Source organism: Strigops habroptila, chromosome 10 (assembly GCF_004027225.2).
Source record: "Strigops habroptila isolate Jane chromosome 10, bStrHab1.2.pri, whole genome shotgun sequence".
Taxonomy (NCBI): domain Eukaryota; kingdom Metazoa; phylum Chordata; class Aves; order Psittaciformes; family Psittacidae; genus Strigops; species Strigops habroptila.
Genome location: NC_046359.1, coordinates 38,820,072 through 38,836,874, shown reverse-complemented (window position 1 = coordinate 38,836,874; position 16,803 = coordinate 38,820,072). Strand labels below are relative to the sequence as shown.

Sequence of the window (16,803 nt, the reverse complement as noted above, 5' to 3'; positions counted from 1 at the left end):
CATTAGAGTAAAATTTGAGAACATTTTTAGGATATTATCAATTAGAAAGATGACATTCTGTATTTAAACACCCGAGCACGTGTAATGGGAACAGCTTTGAAACTTTACATTCTAATTCTTTATTAGAATGCCTTTTGAGTGGAAGATCTTACAGAAGATTGGATCAAATTTTAGCTGTATCTTCCTCTAGCTTAAGAATTGACATGATTGTAATTACTGCACTATCTGGATAGCTTAAAAATACACATACAGGAGAATTTATTGGAATGTCAGCCAGTGAGGATTACTAATTTCAGCTGACACAAAACTTAGCCAACAAGTGACTGTAAAATAAACCGCCCATTCTCTCTTGTGTGACTCACCAGCAGTGTTATGTTGACAGTTATCACACACTCCGCCACTGCCTCTGTAGTGTTCCTGAGGAAAAGGGTCCATTGCCAAGTCATAGTGGCAGCTTACTGCATGGCTGTAGCATTGACAAGGTTTGCAATTATAGGCATGAACTTGGTCACCTGGACGAAAAGGTTTGTCGTTGTACAATGGCAAACAGCGGTCACACTGGAAAAGAACAAAACAAACTATTTCTTTACCTTGCAAGAACACCATTATACTCTCTTTATAGTCAGGTTTTGTTCTAGGTGTTTTCCCCCATTTAAATATTAAAGATACGGAGGTTTAGACAAGTGAGAAAGCATATAGAAAAATAACAAAACAACCTATTTTTTCCATCTTTTTAAGTTACTTTAACAACAGATTAAAACCAAGGAAGTGTGTGTTCCACAAGTGTGCTTATCTTTCTCCATGGCTATTATTCCAAGCACTACTACAATTATTTAGGCCCGGTGTGCCTACATCACCCATATGCTGACAATTACGGAACGATACTGAAGTTTCTAAGCTCTTTCACTCACAACTGATGCTGGAAAAGCAACAACTGTGGGTAATATGTGAAACTGAATTAGGAAAAAAGCTTAAGAGTGTCCAAGAATTGCAGAGCAGTCACAGTTCATCACAAAAGCCACCACGGGAAAGAAAACGAAAGCACAAGAATTTATCTGCTGAAGTCTAGTTTTAATAAATGAAATTAACAGTAAGAAGGGTAAGATAATAATAGCCACTGCACCTTTTTGCAATCTGTTAAAAACAAAACAACACAACAAACCCCCACAACATTACCACAGTGAGAGAAAAAAGGAGGTTTCAGACTGAAAATTAGCAGGGCTTCGCTTGAGACCTTGAATTCTGACCTTTATTATCAGAAGAATCACTGCCTAATCGTGATTAACCCAGTTTAAGCACACTGAGCAGAACACCTTGACCATAACTGTTACAAAAGTCACACAGATGAAACTTATTCATGTCCTTCCTTCATTCACAACCATCTTTCCTCTCCCCAGTCATTCCCTTTGTCTGTACCTTGAAGAAAATCTGCATTACACAGCATCAGCAACATGAGACAATGGGGTTCATTCAGGCATTGCACAACTTGGGAAGCACAAGAAAGAAATCCTAGCTCCCAGCCGAACTATCTCACTCATGCAGCTTCCTCCTCACACAGTATATAAGGAATTATGCCCTCCTTGAAAAGCAAACAGTACAGAAATAGCTACCAACCTGGCAGCCCTGAATTTCAAATCGCATGCAGTCAAAACGTGCACTGGACCTCCATCCACCTCATCCTGCTGAGTTTGTCACACCTTTAGCAGGCTAAGAATTGCATTTAACTTCAAGACCTGGTGTGTTTAACTTTCACTTTTGGTAACAGGATGAGGTACAGATGGCAATCTTGAGGTCTTCATTGATCGAATGTAAACTCTGCTTTTGTCCAAAGCAAAATTGTTGAGATTTTCAAAGGTATTAAGAGATTCAGTTTCAATTCTTGGCTACCACATGTCAAACAGAAAGGTAAATTCCCCAAAAGCCTTTGACAAATCTGGGGGCTAGCAATAGATTTACAAAGAACATTAATTCTTGACAAACAAGCCTTCCTCCACAACTGTAAAACCCACAAACATGCAGATGTCCTTATTCTCAGTTACATCTAGGCCTTTCAGAAAACATGTTAAATATATGATTTTCCCTATGGACAATACAAAACATGTCCACTTGCTATACAGTATCTGAACCACTCACCTTCTGTGATAACAGTTTCGTGAGAAAATCTTACAGGAAGCAGGATGATCAAAATACCTACCTCATCTTGGCCCAATTCCTTAGTCTAAAATTATGACTAAAACTTTATTTCCAATAATTAATTCAAGATTTATTTTTTTTTTAATACATTTACTATTAAAAAGTTTACCTTCTCAAAATTCCTGTATCCAGCACACTTATGGAAAGTTCACCAGTGACTTCAGCCTAAGCCTGTATGTGCCAAGTTCCGTATTAGTCACCAAGAATGCTGAGGACAGTGCCTCTGAAGAAATAGTCAACAAATATACGAAGAAATACTTCAGAAGACAAAACTAACAATACTTTAAGAATTGTAATAACTAGAACCTTCTAGTCCAACACTTTTAAAATATCCCACTGCTTGCCTCTGGGTGGCATCCTTTTTTTCCTTTTTTTTTTATGTTGTTACCTTATGTAGGATTTATTCCCTCTCTTTTCCTAACCTGTATAGGAGTTCTCATCTCCCACCTCTCAGTCAAAGTTCAACTGCAATAACCAGTGCATATACACACCTATAATACTTACAGAAACATATATATAATGTACTGCATATGTTATTAACAGTACACAGATTTTACAATCTGCTGAAGCGGTATCAAGATTAGAATGCCACTTTCTCAGGCATTTTGGAATGCTGCCTTGTCTTTGCAAAACTCTGTTATGTGCACCATGTTTGTTTATGCTGCCCTGTAAGCGTTGACTATAATAGGATAGTTAATCACATACTATTTTTCCCTTCCTACAAGATCCCAGTCTGTACCCAAATGGACAGCATGCATGCGCTCCATTTAGCTTCATTAGCCAAATAAATGTGGCTTCTAGGCAATAGCTATTCCAGTGTAGCTTAGCCCAGCTCTGAAGGCAGTCACCTTAATTTCCCCATGGCTTTTCCTCAGCACCCTCCCTACAGCATTTGACTATCTATCAAGGCTACATGTTAGCAGAGGTTTGAACCATATCTGTTTCTCATGAACTCCCTAAAGACCAAACAGGTTTTAAACTCAAAAAACACGTCTTATTAGGAAAAACAAAACAAAACAGAAAAACCCTAGAACATTCTAAGTGATTCCAAGTGATTAAGAAAAACAGAATAGAAATTAAGAGTGTCGTATGGGGTTCCATCATAATACTCTGTGTACCTTTAAAAGGATGCAACATAATTTTAGAAACTAAGCACAGACATTGCAGGTGGTTTACAAACACCATATGTCAAGTAGTATTCTAAGAAAACAGACTTCTGCTGCTTTGCAATGGCAAAGTAACTGACAAAGAACCTGACTGGCAAAGAGAATAAGATCTGCCATCTGAATGCCAGATTCAACTGGCAATGGGATAATGGGATGCAACTGAGATTTCAAACACTGGCAAAGATGTTGTCAGGCTGCATGAAATATACTTTCATTCAGTTCCTCATTCATTTATGCTTTTTTTAGGTGAAGTTACTTGAAGCCATAGCAAATCCTACAAAATCAAAGCCTATGCAACCACACTAATTCTGACAATCAGGCCACTCAGTAAATTAATTCACACTTAAATTCTCCAGGATTAAAATTCAAAGCTATTTACGAATCAAGCATCCACTCAATCTAACTCACATTTAGACTCCAACCTTGTAGGACTTCTGTAAAATAAGAGAGGGGGTGAAGGTATGTTTTGCAGCTGATGAGTTCAGTATGTGTTCTGTTTTACCAAAGCTCTAACTTGCTAAGGATATTAAACTGTAGGCAATCTTGCATTTATTTCTCCTTCTTTCTACCTTGTCTATTTGGAATAAGCATTCTCTGTTCAGCCTGGAGAAGTAAAGCTGCATGGTGACCTCAGAGCAGTTTCCAGTATCTGAAGGGGGCCTACAAGCATGCTGGAGAGGGACTCTTCATCAAGGACTGTAGCGATAGGACAAGGGGTGATGGGCTTAAACTCACACAGGGGAAGTTCAGGTTAGATATAAGGAAGAAGTTCTTTACTGTGAGGGTGGTGAGGCGCTGGAACAGGTTGCCCAGAGAAATGGTAAATGCCCCGTCCCTGGCAGTGTTCAAGGCCAGGCTGGACAGAGCCTTGGGTGACATGATCTAGGGTGAGGCATCCCTGACCACGGCAGGGGGGTTGGAACTGGATGATCTAAAGGTCCCTTCCAACCCTAACTATTCTATCATTCTATGAGTAGGGAGTGCTGTAGCCACAGTTACTAGTTATTGTAGTGTTAACTTCACTCTTCCAAGGAAGCTACCGCATGGGAATTTTTCTTATTTTTTAATAACAGTTTTAGTGGGGTAAAAGAAGCAAAAAATCCCCACAAACTGGCTAGTCACTTGGTCATATATATGGAATATGTGAAAAATCATAGAAATGCAATAAATATATGTTGTGCTACGATCTATGACAGCTGCTTCCCACAACTTTGAAGCACCTGCCCAGATGTCTCTCTTTTTTTTTCACGTGAAAAGAAACAAATATCCTGCACAGTGGATAAGCCCCTGAAAATATTTTTCAGACAGGAACAGCCTTCTTAATGTGCGAGAAGTAACAATACAACCATAATGCTAGTTGCCATCTGCCTACCTCTCAAGTAAAACTTACAAACTTCAGGTCAAAATGTCAGGTCAGAATGACCACTTCACAATTCTTTCAGCATGTCATTACCTGTGCAGCTAATCACGAGGTATCTAAGACTGCAACAAGTTATTTCCGTATTTCAGCAATGCTTGTACACAAATTGTTGTAGAAGCCTGGATCTTGGAACTGTGAAATTACACCAGTTTTCCAGGGATGGATTCATGGACAAACCCATAACTTCCACAGACATGTCAAAGTTATCCAAAATTATCAGGCAGATGAGACTATTGCACTATGTGCCTCTTGGCTTGCTGTTTCCTAACACACAAGTCAACCATCTGCCTGCTTGATTCCCTTTCTTTTTATTCTGATATGACCATCTTCCTCCCAGGCCTGTCCCCTGGATACACAAATTATGGCATAGAGCTCACCAAAAAGTACATTTTTTTGCTAGCTTGCTTGCCTCTGTAAGCTAGAAGTTTGTGTTAGTTGAGTGACCACCTACTATAGTTAATAACTCCTCAGGTACTATGTATCATTAATTCCAACATCTAACACGATGATACAGATTGACTTTTAACTAAGGTTTAGATAGATTCTTCTGTAAACAACATAAAAAGCCTTATTTATCTAATTCTTGGTAAATCAACAATGCCACATCCACTTTTCAGACAGCAGATGTTTAAGACCATTAATTATTTGCATGGAAAACTCTGAAGACAAGAAGCCCTTACTGTATCGAGTCACCCTCTCACTTCCATTGAGAGGAAGAAATGCTTCCACACACCCTGAAGCATTTAGAGTTGCTTTATTTATTTTAAATTCAATTTTTTATTATTATTTCTACAATTCTTCCTGTATATTTTGCCTTTCTCTACTAAATTCTGCATGACCAGTTTAAAGGAGGCTCTGAGGTTGTAATCCCAAAGCAGGACACACACATTTACAGAACAATTTTAAATGAAGAAGTTCAGCATTTTTTTTCCTGAGAGAAAAACTCTGTGAGGATTCTTAATCTGGCCCCTCAGCAAGTCATTCTTAAGCATTCTCTTCTTCCCATCATCTCACATTTCATAACAACATATTTCTCCATCAAAACAGAACTCAGAAAAAAAATAAATATATACATATATATATATAAAAAAGAGAAATACCATTTGGTATGTCAAATTTCATAACATGGTGATGCCAATAACTAAACTAAAAGATTTTGATTTGTAATCAATTATGCAAGTTTTCAGTTTCTGGTATTGCTTTGCTGGGCAACAGCTATCCAGGTGTATATGCCAGATAAATTCAAGATGGTAATTTTAGTTGCATTAAGCATAAATGTGACAAGGACATACTCTGCCATATGTAAGAGCTTGTGAAGCAATCTCCATTTAAAGAATCCATACAAAATAACCCAAAACAATAAAGCCTCCTCAGTTGTGGTGACTTACTGACTTCTAGCAGAGGACAGAAGTAAAAACAAAAGACTGCAGACAGTGCAATTTCTTCTCAAAATCAAAACAAACCAACAGGAGTTTATATTTGGAAACTTACTTAATGGTTAATTGAATTATTATTAATAGTAATAATAATAACAGCAGCTGCCCAATTCACTGGGGCAGAAGCCTAAGAAACATGGGTGTAAGTCTGTAAGAGAGTTTTATCATTGCCAAAGACAGAGAGAGAGACTCTTCGTTAGGGACTGTAGCGATAGGACAAGGGGTGATGGTTTCAAACTGAAACAGGGGCAGTTCAGGTTAGATCTAAGGAAGAAGTTCTTTACTGTGAGGGTGGTGAGGTGCTGGAACAGGTTGCCCAGAGAAGTGGTAAATGCTCCATCCCTGGCAGCGTTCAATGCCAGGATGGATGGGGCTTGGGTGATGTGGTGTAGCATGAGGCATTCCTGCCCATGGCAGGGGGTTGGAACTGAGTCATCTTAAGGTCCTTTCCAACCCATTCTATGATTCTATAACAGTCAAAAATCAGGATGGATTTTGGTTTTGCTTTTAAGTGTTGGCCTTAAAAAAAAAAAAAAAAGAGAAAAAAAAAGAAAAAAAGAAAAAAAACCCCAACTTTAAGCTGTTTGGCTTTCATATAAATCCTTGATAAAATTCAAAGTAGTTAGTGATATATTTGCAAATATTAATTCTATTTTACTGCTACTTCTGTTTTATTTTCTGTTTAGTAGATACTGACACAATCATTAAAGAATGCGAAAAATAATTAAATAACATCCTTATTGTGCTCTGAATATGGTTAATTCAAGCATTTCAATTATAGTTACAATGCATGTATGCTAAATCAAAAATGTGACACTCACTGGGACAACCCATTAACTTGGACAGAAAATATCTGATAAGGCAGATGCATCATTAAAATGTATTTGGTTTGTTTTCACAAGGTAGCAGAAGTCTTGTAAGACTGCTTGGTGAACTTCCAGATCTTGTTAAATATTTATAATTAATCCCTACAAAGTAACATTTCACAATATGTGTTCTAATTAAAGGGACACCGTCAGTTTGAATCTTTTTTCTAATTTGACCCATCTAAAAACTTCCAATATTTGTTCAAATCCCATTTAGACTGTAGATCCTACACTTGCGCTTAAAATACTTACGTGCCCTATGAAATTTTACAGAGATCCTTCACATGATCTTAAGCACAATATCAAATGCTCTCAGGTTAACACTTGTTCTATTCTAGCACAGACTGTTTTGGGGTTTTTTACATGAGATTAGTCTCCACTTTGCTACTGCTGTGGCTATTTCATAGCCCCTTCTTGATTTTTAGAAAGCCTATTTCCAAAAGACATAAATGTAGCAGGAAATACATGTATTAATGTTGGAAATCTAGCATTCAATAGGATTGTAGGACTCATTCCTTTGATGTACTCGCTCTTTCTTAACTTCAACTTCTTTTCCTTTTCTTACCTCATAAATCATGATTCTGCTTTCGCTAAATTGTATGCGAACAGCTTTCAAGAAAACCAAAGGTTGCATGAGATAAGCACAAATTGGCACCATTATTCTAAGCTCTCCTTTACCTATTTCTCTAGAAGACTGGGATTTATAGCTAACAACCACATTTTGGTTCTCCTATGGCCAAGAATTATAAAACTAGAAGGAAAATTATAATTTTGCAACTTGGTTTTACCTACACACTCCACAAAATCCCTCTTTATGGAGGAATGCCGTTATTAAGAGCAAAGAATGTAATTTCTAGATTGTATCTAGATTTTTTAATATGGCCTTTTAATTCAAGAAATTTAACTTTAATATCAACTATCTGAAAACACAGATAAGTAAAAAGTAATACTAAGTTCCTCCTTTTTTTTTTTTTTAGAACAATTATGTTGCTACTACAGATGATTTTAAAGACAACTAAATGTCATAAATGACCATAAAAAGTATGGGAAATTGATATTTACAGGCTGTCCTTAAATAAAGAGTAAGTTCAAAGCTCAATTTTCAATGTTTTAAAAAGCCAAGGCCCAAATCACTAGTTTAAATCGAAATAATTAGTAAGACCCCCAAGAAAACAATTTCCAAATACGTATGTATGGGCACGTCTCAGTATTTTCTCAACTATGCAAGAGACATTTAAAATCAAGTCCAAAATGTTTTAGGTCTTCCTATCTTAGATATAGTTTGTAAAACAACTGCATTAAAAGATCTCATTCTTAGCTGAAGTCGGAGACTGCAACCTACAGATGTCCCAAGTATTAGAAGGTAAATCTATGTTAGTGTTTCACCTTGGATTAGTTTTCACCTTGGAGAAAACTCCAAGTTTTCTGCATTTACTCTGCTTTGGTTCGCATCATAGAGCCGTATTGGGCCACTTGAACTGTTCCCTTTCAAATGAAACTAAATTGTAAGCTGAACTCCAGGACTGTGCCTACAACGCTCCATCTACTAAATGGGTCTGGAGTTCTTAGGACCAGACTAAAACTATTGTAGAGTAAAAATAGCACTCTACAAACTACTACTTGCTACAGCTGGTAGAGCCATAATTTTTATCAGATGCTGACAGTATAAATTCAAGTTTGCATCTAATGCTTGAAAGTGGCATAATCCTCTAACAAGAAATCAAATCCCTTAACTCACTCAACACTCCTAATAGTGTGTGGTAGAATGGCTTTTGGTGGAGGGGAAAATGTTTTTGTTTCCTTATTTAATACAAACCCCACTATGGAAAGTCTCCCTATAAAAGCTAAGACAACACTAACACACATTCATACACACTCTTCCCCAGGATTAAAACCCCAATTCTGAGGCAGTTCATAGGGACATAAATAGACAAAGGAGAGACTAACATTATTTCCTTCTGTATAGCTTTCCTTGACACACAGGCATCTATATGGTTCCACAGCTGAGTCGCAATTATCAGCATGCCCATGGCAGTTACACCTGAAAGACCAATAGGTAATGAAGAAAAAATTAAAACATGGAAACACATCTGTCCAACAATATATAACATGGTCACAAAGACAAGTCTGTGTATTACATAGTCTGGTTCTTTATTAAGAACAAATAAACTCCATCCCTGGCAATGTTCAAGGCCAGGTTGGATGGAGTCTTGGGTGACATGGTCTAGTGTGAGGTGTTCCTGCCCATGGCAAGGGGGTTAGAACTAGAAGATCTTAAGGTCCTTTCCAACCCTGACTCTTCTATGATTCTATGAAACACCACCAAAGAGAACGTTCTTAAATGCAGTAGCCTATAAAAGACTACTCAACATATTTTTAAGTATCAACAATTGTTTTCCAAGAAAATAAAAAACCAGCATGTAGTAGAGCTACTGTTATATAATATGTAAACTATACTTCAGTACATAACAATATCTAAACTTTATTAAATAAATGGCAATTCTTCATCACTATTAAGTGTTACAGTGTGGCTATAGTTTTTTTCAAGAAATCTTAACCATATCAGGCATAATTTTCTACTTTAACCCATTTTGATCTCAGTTTAAATGTCCATTTCTTACTAAAATAAAACCTTCATAAAGTATTAGTTAAAGGGCAATAACCATACCACTCTACCTGAAGGGCTGCTCTTCTAAAGGCACGGCATAGCTTAGCAAACTACAGCTGAAATTATTTTACTGTTACATAGTCAGCAAAATTGTAGCTATTTTAGTAAAAGCATTATCACACACATGTAAATAAATAATCAAAACATATTAGTAGTATAGAAAATTTTTAAGGTAAACATGACCTAATGGGTTCCCCTAATAGGGTGCTTTCTCTCAAAATGAGGACTACCAAAATAATTTCAGGAATAATACTTATTAACAAAAATCTGCACCATATGCTTCTTGGAAACTATTTCATTGCCCAATTTGCATAGTATTTACAGGGCATAATTAGTCCTTTCACAAGACAGAACACTTATCACATACAATAAAGTTGTCAGTCACAGATAATGTAACACTTTTACTGACAGCTGCCCCGTTTTAAGAGAAAAACTACAGCTAAAACAAAGAATGAGCTCTGCATTAAGACTGTTCAAATTGCCAGGTCTGGGAATCTATAATGAAACTTGGAAGAGCTACTGAAGTAAAGTGCAAGCCATGGTTTCAATCAGAAGCTTTTGCTCAGAGGCACTGGTAATTCCAAGGAAAGGACTGCTTTTGACAGATTTGTGTAATAAGTATAATTAATTTTAAAATAACATGTGAGCAAATGTTTTTTAAAAAGCCAAAAATTATTATACCAATAATTTCAAACTTATGCGCTGCTTCAGACCAAATTCCCTTCTCATTCATAAATGTAAAAGCAGAACAACTTCATTAAATTTTAGGCAGGTCATTATATACTTTGCACAGCTGTAACAGTCAGAGGCAGTGATGGGTGGGGGAAGAGTTCCATAACACCTACCTTCCGCTGACTGTAATCTCATTAATTCCATAGTATCTATGCCTAAAATCTACCCAAGGCTCATTAGTATGATACTGGCCGTGGAGATGAATCCTCACTTGTGTAGCTTTTACAAACTCTTGGAGAGATGGAGTATTGTAAAAATCATTGTAACCAGGTCGGTGATTTGGTTCCGGGGTAAGAACACTAAAAGTTAGATTGCCACGGGAATATGGTGTAAAGCTGTTAAATAGAGAGGAATACAAATGAAAATCAAAATATCACATATTTTACAAACTCTATTTCCTAATGTCCTTTCTCTCAGAGAGGGTCTTCACTTAACTGTACCTACTTCTTTTGTGGTTTCCAGGGAAAATTCTCATGTCAGTGGATTCCCAGTCAGCAGAATTCAAGTGGGGAAAAAGAAATGTCTTCTATATACCTGGTTTTCCCCAAGCTTCCATGCTTTTCTCCATACCCTGAGTTTCCAATTGAGAGTAAAAGCCTCTAAAGGGCAACCTCAAAATATTAATAAACTATGACTGATACAATGTCATCTGCACTATGTTTTCAAAAAGTTTAATGCAGTGTCTTTGAGAAACATGAACTATGCTTTAACTACATAAGGAAATCATTCAGATGACTAACGTGATAATTAACATGCCCATGTTGTTAATTATATACCCGCTAACCACATATAAAAAACATACAGAAACAATTATATTTTGAATTCCAGAGTCACTAGACTGCATCATCTCCTTTGATGAGTGAGCACTTAGGAACACATGCTACCTTCCAGTGAGTCAAGTGCAAGAGAATTTAATTGAAAGCAGTAGGATTGAGAGTAAAATTGCATATTTAAGCCCAAGAAGGGGAAAGACAGTCTTAAGAATTCAAGCAAAGGCTGAGTAAACAAGTATATATGAACTGCTCATTCGCACAATTTGGTATGAATCATATCTCATGTTGGTATATTTACTATGCTATTTTTACTATATTTATTTCATGTTAATATTTACTATTTACAGAGTTTAGTTATGAGTAGAACTTGCTTCTACGAGAGATGAGAATGTCTTCTTATTTGCACATCTATTGAGGCCATTAAAAATAGGTATCCCATGGTATCACCTGGCACCTGACATACAACATTCAAAAAGTCTCTGAACTTTGAAAGATGAGATTCATAGATAGACTGGGTCTGCTGAGTCATAATCCTCTGTCTTCATGAAGAACCTTTGAAGGTACTGTGCCCCTATCCAGGTTAGTGCTTCACAGAAATCTCAGTGGAACATATCTGTATGTTTTTCTGGGCAATACTGTCCTCTCTTCCCCTCCCCAGAAAGTTAAATAAAGTATTTTCCTTCCATGACGTATAGAGCTGTAATGGAAATGTTAAGACAGGTATGAATGGCAGACAAATGACATCATCTTGGGATGGAAGCACAAGAAGGACCATAAGGCTGATGGCACCCAGGGTGAGCAAGAGGCTGCTGGTACTTAGTCACCAGCTGGGTTTAAACCACTACAACCTCATTTGGATTATCCATCCAAAAATGTTTGGCTTACTTAGAGATTTCCCTTCTCCTCTGCCCTCTGCTCCAAGGATCAGCAATAAAGCTCAATGTCCTTTGCTGAAAACTGGTGTAACTCAGATGACCTTATACTTCTCTCCTCAGAATACGGAACTCCCAGAGAACAAAGATGCTGACACCTGAAAAGTCTTAGGAGGGTAGCAAAAGAGAAACAACAAAAAAACCCGAAAATGCCTACAGCACCTGATACTCTATTTCCTCACTGATTTCCAGCCAAGTACTAAACAAGCCTAATACTGACTGGCATCTGAATTCACGTAAGAGATAGTGCTTTTGAATGTATGTTGCAATACAGATTCAAATATATATATGAACATACTTGCATGTGTGCGTGTGTAAAAAGATAATGTATTTTAACTTACGTTATACACTATGTTTATGAAATGTACATTGTATATGTTATATTTTTTAATTTGCACATACTGTCTAGTAAAAAGGCTCGCAACATGTTCCTAAACAGCAATTATCCTTCTCACCCTCACCCCCCTCCCTGATTTTATTTTGGTTCTTGCTTAGAAAGGTTAGAAAGCTTCGAGAAACAACTTCAACCCATTTCTTACATGGTTTGCATGTAAGGCTGATAGGATTTTGTGCTTAAATTTGGAGTCTCTTCTAAGTTTCAGAACAAGTTACACTCTCAGGGATCAGAAGGTGTATTTTCACATTCACTAGTTTAAAACAGTCTATCAGCACCTTCCTCCACTCTTCATCTCAATGTTCTGTAATTCTGCTGACAATAGCCTCCCCAAACCATAAACATGCAAAATTTAAAAAATCTAGCTCAAAAATAACAGAGGAATTAATTGTGTCACATTCCTCAATAGCTGAAATCTGATAAAAATGACAGATGACCCTTTTGGCAATCTTTAGTCGAAAGGGCAGATTTGGGATCTATTATATACTCAGCAGCCCATAATAAATGAATATCCCAAATTAAAAGATTCTATCTCATTGGGACATAGAAATGAATTGTGCCAGGATGTTACCTGTTCAGAGCATCTGTATTATGCAGATAATACCCACTCATACCTACGAAGCTGGAGACAGTTGACAGAGTCTGGTTTTTCCAGAGATCCATTGTTATCCATTCCAAAAATACTGCAATTTTTAGCAAAATACTGCCAGTCTTCCCAGTTTAGATCGTCTCTTTTTTTCCTTTCAATTCTTATTGCTTCTGGATGCGGGCTAAAGAACTGCAGTATAATATAGAATACCTAGAAGAAAACAAATTTATAAACTGATACTAATGGCTAAGTTGTAAAACAATGAGAATATAAACTTTTTTTTTTAGTGTGACTATATAGTCTGCTTTACCACTCACAGACAGTAGAATCTATATTTCAGTCCACATATTCCCAATTAAAACCAAAAATCAGAGTCTGTTATATCTATTCTAGATTACTGGTTTTTTACAGCAGCCAAGGCACATCAAAAGAGAATGAAAAGAACCATAACGCATTCTGTAGCCTTTTGCATTGTTTCATGCTGATAAAGGAGGTTTTCTTCCTGGCCCTCTAAGGATAACATCTTAAAGCATAATGTTTTAATTTCCTCAAAATCGTAATGAAATGCCTATAAAAGTCTTTTCCTCATTCCAATTTAATAAACAGCAGATGTAATCTTCTCACTACCTGATACTGTCCATTTTGTAAATCTATTGTGATTGAAACACCATGATCCAGATCTGCACTATTAGCAAATACAGATGAAATCCAGGTGGTCCCAATGTCATTGTCATTGATGTAACACAGAGGATGGGCTTCTGCATCCAACCTCAGCACTCTGTCATTAGTGGTATCATCTGCACCATTAGGGATGCAGTATCTCTGTATCAATGGGTGTACCCGAGGATGACTTCCAGGACAGCGGCACTCAGATTGGGTATGCAGGTGAGGAAATTTTCCAGAGAATACTTCCAAAATGTCTCTGTCACAGCACATAAAAAAAAGAAAAAAAAAAATTACATACATGATAAAAAAGGACAAGTGCCACTTTGTGCCTCTAGGCTCATAGATTAAACAAAATTCAGTTTAGAAACCCTAAAGGCCTGGTTTCATCTCACATAAATGGGGCAATCAGCTAGGAATCAAGCCAGCCAGGGTCCCTACGTAATCAATGGTAATCAGTAGGTACCTTCTGAAGATGTCTGTGAAGAAGCACTCGAATTGCTTTCATTGCTCCACAGACATATATGGAGCCAAGGGAAATAAGCTCCTTGTTGGGATGTCTAAAGCTAGGTAGGATGAACCCAGCCCTAGATGAAAGGAGAAAAACTCTTTAACATTTTACTACGGTATCATGTCTGACTCAGTGATCTGGACGCTATTCTTAAGCATACCATAGCACTGGCATATTGCTTGTAACTACAGATCAGTTGAATGTCTGCACCAAATCCTCCAGAAACATCAGCTTGAGCAACATCATATTGCACCTTAGAAAACCAGACAGAAGTATTTCCACTTTTAACTAACTTCAATACAAAGAGCCACTTTTTCAGCTGCCTCAGTCTGTGGGAGCATGCCAAAGACACTGAGTCACTTCATTTCCTTCTGACATCAGCAACTAGAATAGATATATAGATCTTATGTAGGCAGGCAAGCAGATATATATATGAACAACATGTGCAGGTTACCTAAACCTTTATCTGCCCATCTCTGGTGTAAGAGAAGGATTTTGTGAGCCTAGAAGATACTGAATTTTTAGATCAAAAAGCTCTTTTCTCATTTTCCTACTTTATCAGTAAGAACATAATTTTTGCATACTTATCAACTGAATAACTACTTGCTAGCCACCACTACAAATTCCACAAAACCCAAAGTTACAGGACCTGTTAGATAGCCATAGACTTAATTGATATGCAGGCAAGACTTTCCTTTGCAGTTTATCCCAGATAAACATTTTAGACCAAGTTATTTGTGGATACAAAACTACATCTACAAAGACATCATTAGATCACACCACTTTGTAAAATACCTTATTTTTCAATTGCTAAGCTTTATTCATTTCACTGACCTAAATTGTAGTTCAAAGGATTTGATAAGCGCTGCTCTGAAAGGATACAACCAACATGATTTTCATGTGTCTTGGAATTCAGACTCTTATCAATACTTTAAATTCACACGAGCTCAGTTCATCCTAATGTCCTGCAGACAGCTGAGCTCTCAGGAAACTGTTCTGCATCTTATCGAAAGACTATCATTAAGTAGCCTCAAGGCCTGCAGTCACGAGTGTCATTGCGCGTAGCCTACCCAGAAGCACCACACAGACAAATAGGACCTGACTACTTCTGGCCAGCTTGAATTGAGTAGATTAATCCAGCATGAGCTGGATAACAAAGGTAACATTTCTTTGTAATGCACTAGGAAGGGAGGCTGGAGGGCAACAGAAATTGCAGTGGCAACCACAATTTGGCCTCAGGAATGGAGGAAGACAAAGCAATTGCCCAGGGCTATGTGCGGCTGGGCTGGCCAAGTCATTGGCGGCTTATGGTGACAATCTAATATAGAAAGCAATAAACAGTCAAGACAATAGCACCTTGGGGTAGGGGTGTGGTGCATGGGGTGAGGGAAGCATCAAGAATACCTGACACAGATGACTGATACCATGGGGAAGCTGAAACCAGAGGAAAGGAACTGCTACAGCACAGTAGCCAGGCTCACAGACACAAAGCCAGCATGCTGACTATCTGGAGTGCCCGTTCTCTTCATTTAGATTACTGGTATTTGAGTGGTCTCAACTGGACTGGCTATGCTCCCTTCCTCACCCTACAGTTTACATGGGGCTCTGGTAAAGCTTGGCAAGTCTCATCCAGCACACACTATTATGCCAGAAATACACTGAGTTAATACTTAGACAGTTCATACGCATTGAAATCTAGCAACTGGGTCTACTCTCTGCACAAACACTACGTCAGGTGTTTTAACAGGGACAACAATAACAAGGAAAAGTGCACACATTATAGTGTGGAGTTTCACTACATATATACTGCATATATAAGTTATATTTAAGCAAAAGTTAAAAAGCAAAACACATTCAAATGTCAAATTTATTTTAATTCAAGGTTTTTCAGATTAAAAGGCATCTTTGAAATGAGGTTCAGTAAACTCTGTCATCATAAGCAATCATCTAAAGGAGACATCTGAAAAGCACTACGCTTTGGGAAATAAGCATTTTGTACTCTATTCTTCCCTCTCACCACACTTTTTTTTTTCAGAAATGAAAGTTCTTTACCTGTTTGTAAGTGCCACTGGGTAAAATCGAAAATCTTGCATTCTTCCAACAAATTGCTCTAAACCTAAGAAAATATACTATAAATAAGTAATCTATTGAGCAGAAGGCAGCTTTGCACTGCATGAGAGCACCTTTAATTCAGCACTCAGAGATCTCTTTTGCACAATTACCCCTCCTGAATGAAACCATCTTGGACCCAGACAAAACTATAGAGGGCAGTGACTTAATTTTTTTATAAAAAAGAATGATTTATAATAACTTTATAAGAACATTTTGTACCTATCTCTTTTCTGATTAGAGAGGTGGCACAAGGATCGGCTCATTAGACAGAAGTAATGAGCCAGTCCATGTGCCACCTCTAATTAGAGAAGAGATACAGTAGGTACCACTGTACCTATCAATTTATAC

The 16,803-nt window shown here is 37.3% G+C and overlaps 1 protein-coding gene across 1 annotated transcript in view; it reads right to left on the bottom strand.

Moving 5' to 3' along the window:
• Positions 1 to 16,803, bottom strand: part of USH2A (usherin) — a 367,116-nt gene that overhangs the window by 317,821 nt on the left and 32,492 nt on the right. Inside the window, exons 4-9 of the mRNA XM_030499989.1 lie at positions 16,396 to 16,459; positions 13,797 to 14,091; positions 13,195 to 13,379; positions 10,595 to 10,816; positions 9,029 to 9,122; positions 363 to 558 (exon numbers count right to left, since the gene is read on the bottom strand). Of these exons, the coding sequence (XP_030355849.1) occupies positions 363 to 558; positions 9,029 to 9,122; positions 10,595 to 10,816; positions 13,195 to 13,379; positions 13,797 to 14,091; positions 16,396 to 16,459 (1,056 nt within the window). The remainder of the gene's footprint in view (positions 1 to 362; positions 559 to 9,028; positions 9,123 to 10,594; positions 10,817 to 13,194; positions 13,380 to 13,796; positions 14,092 to 16,395; positions 16,460 to 16,803) is intronic.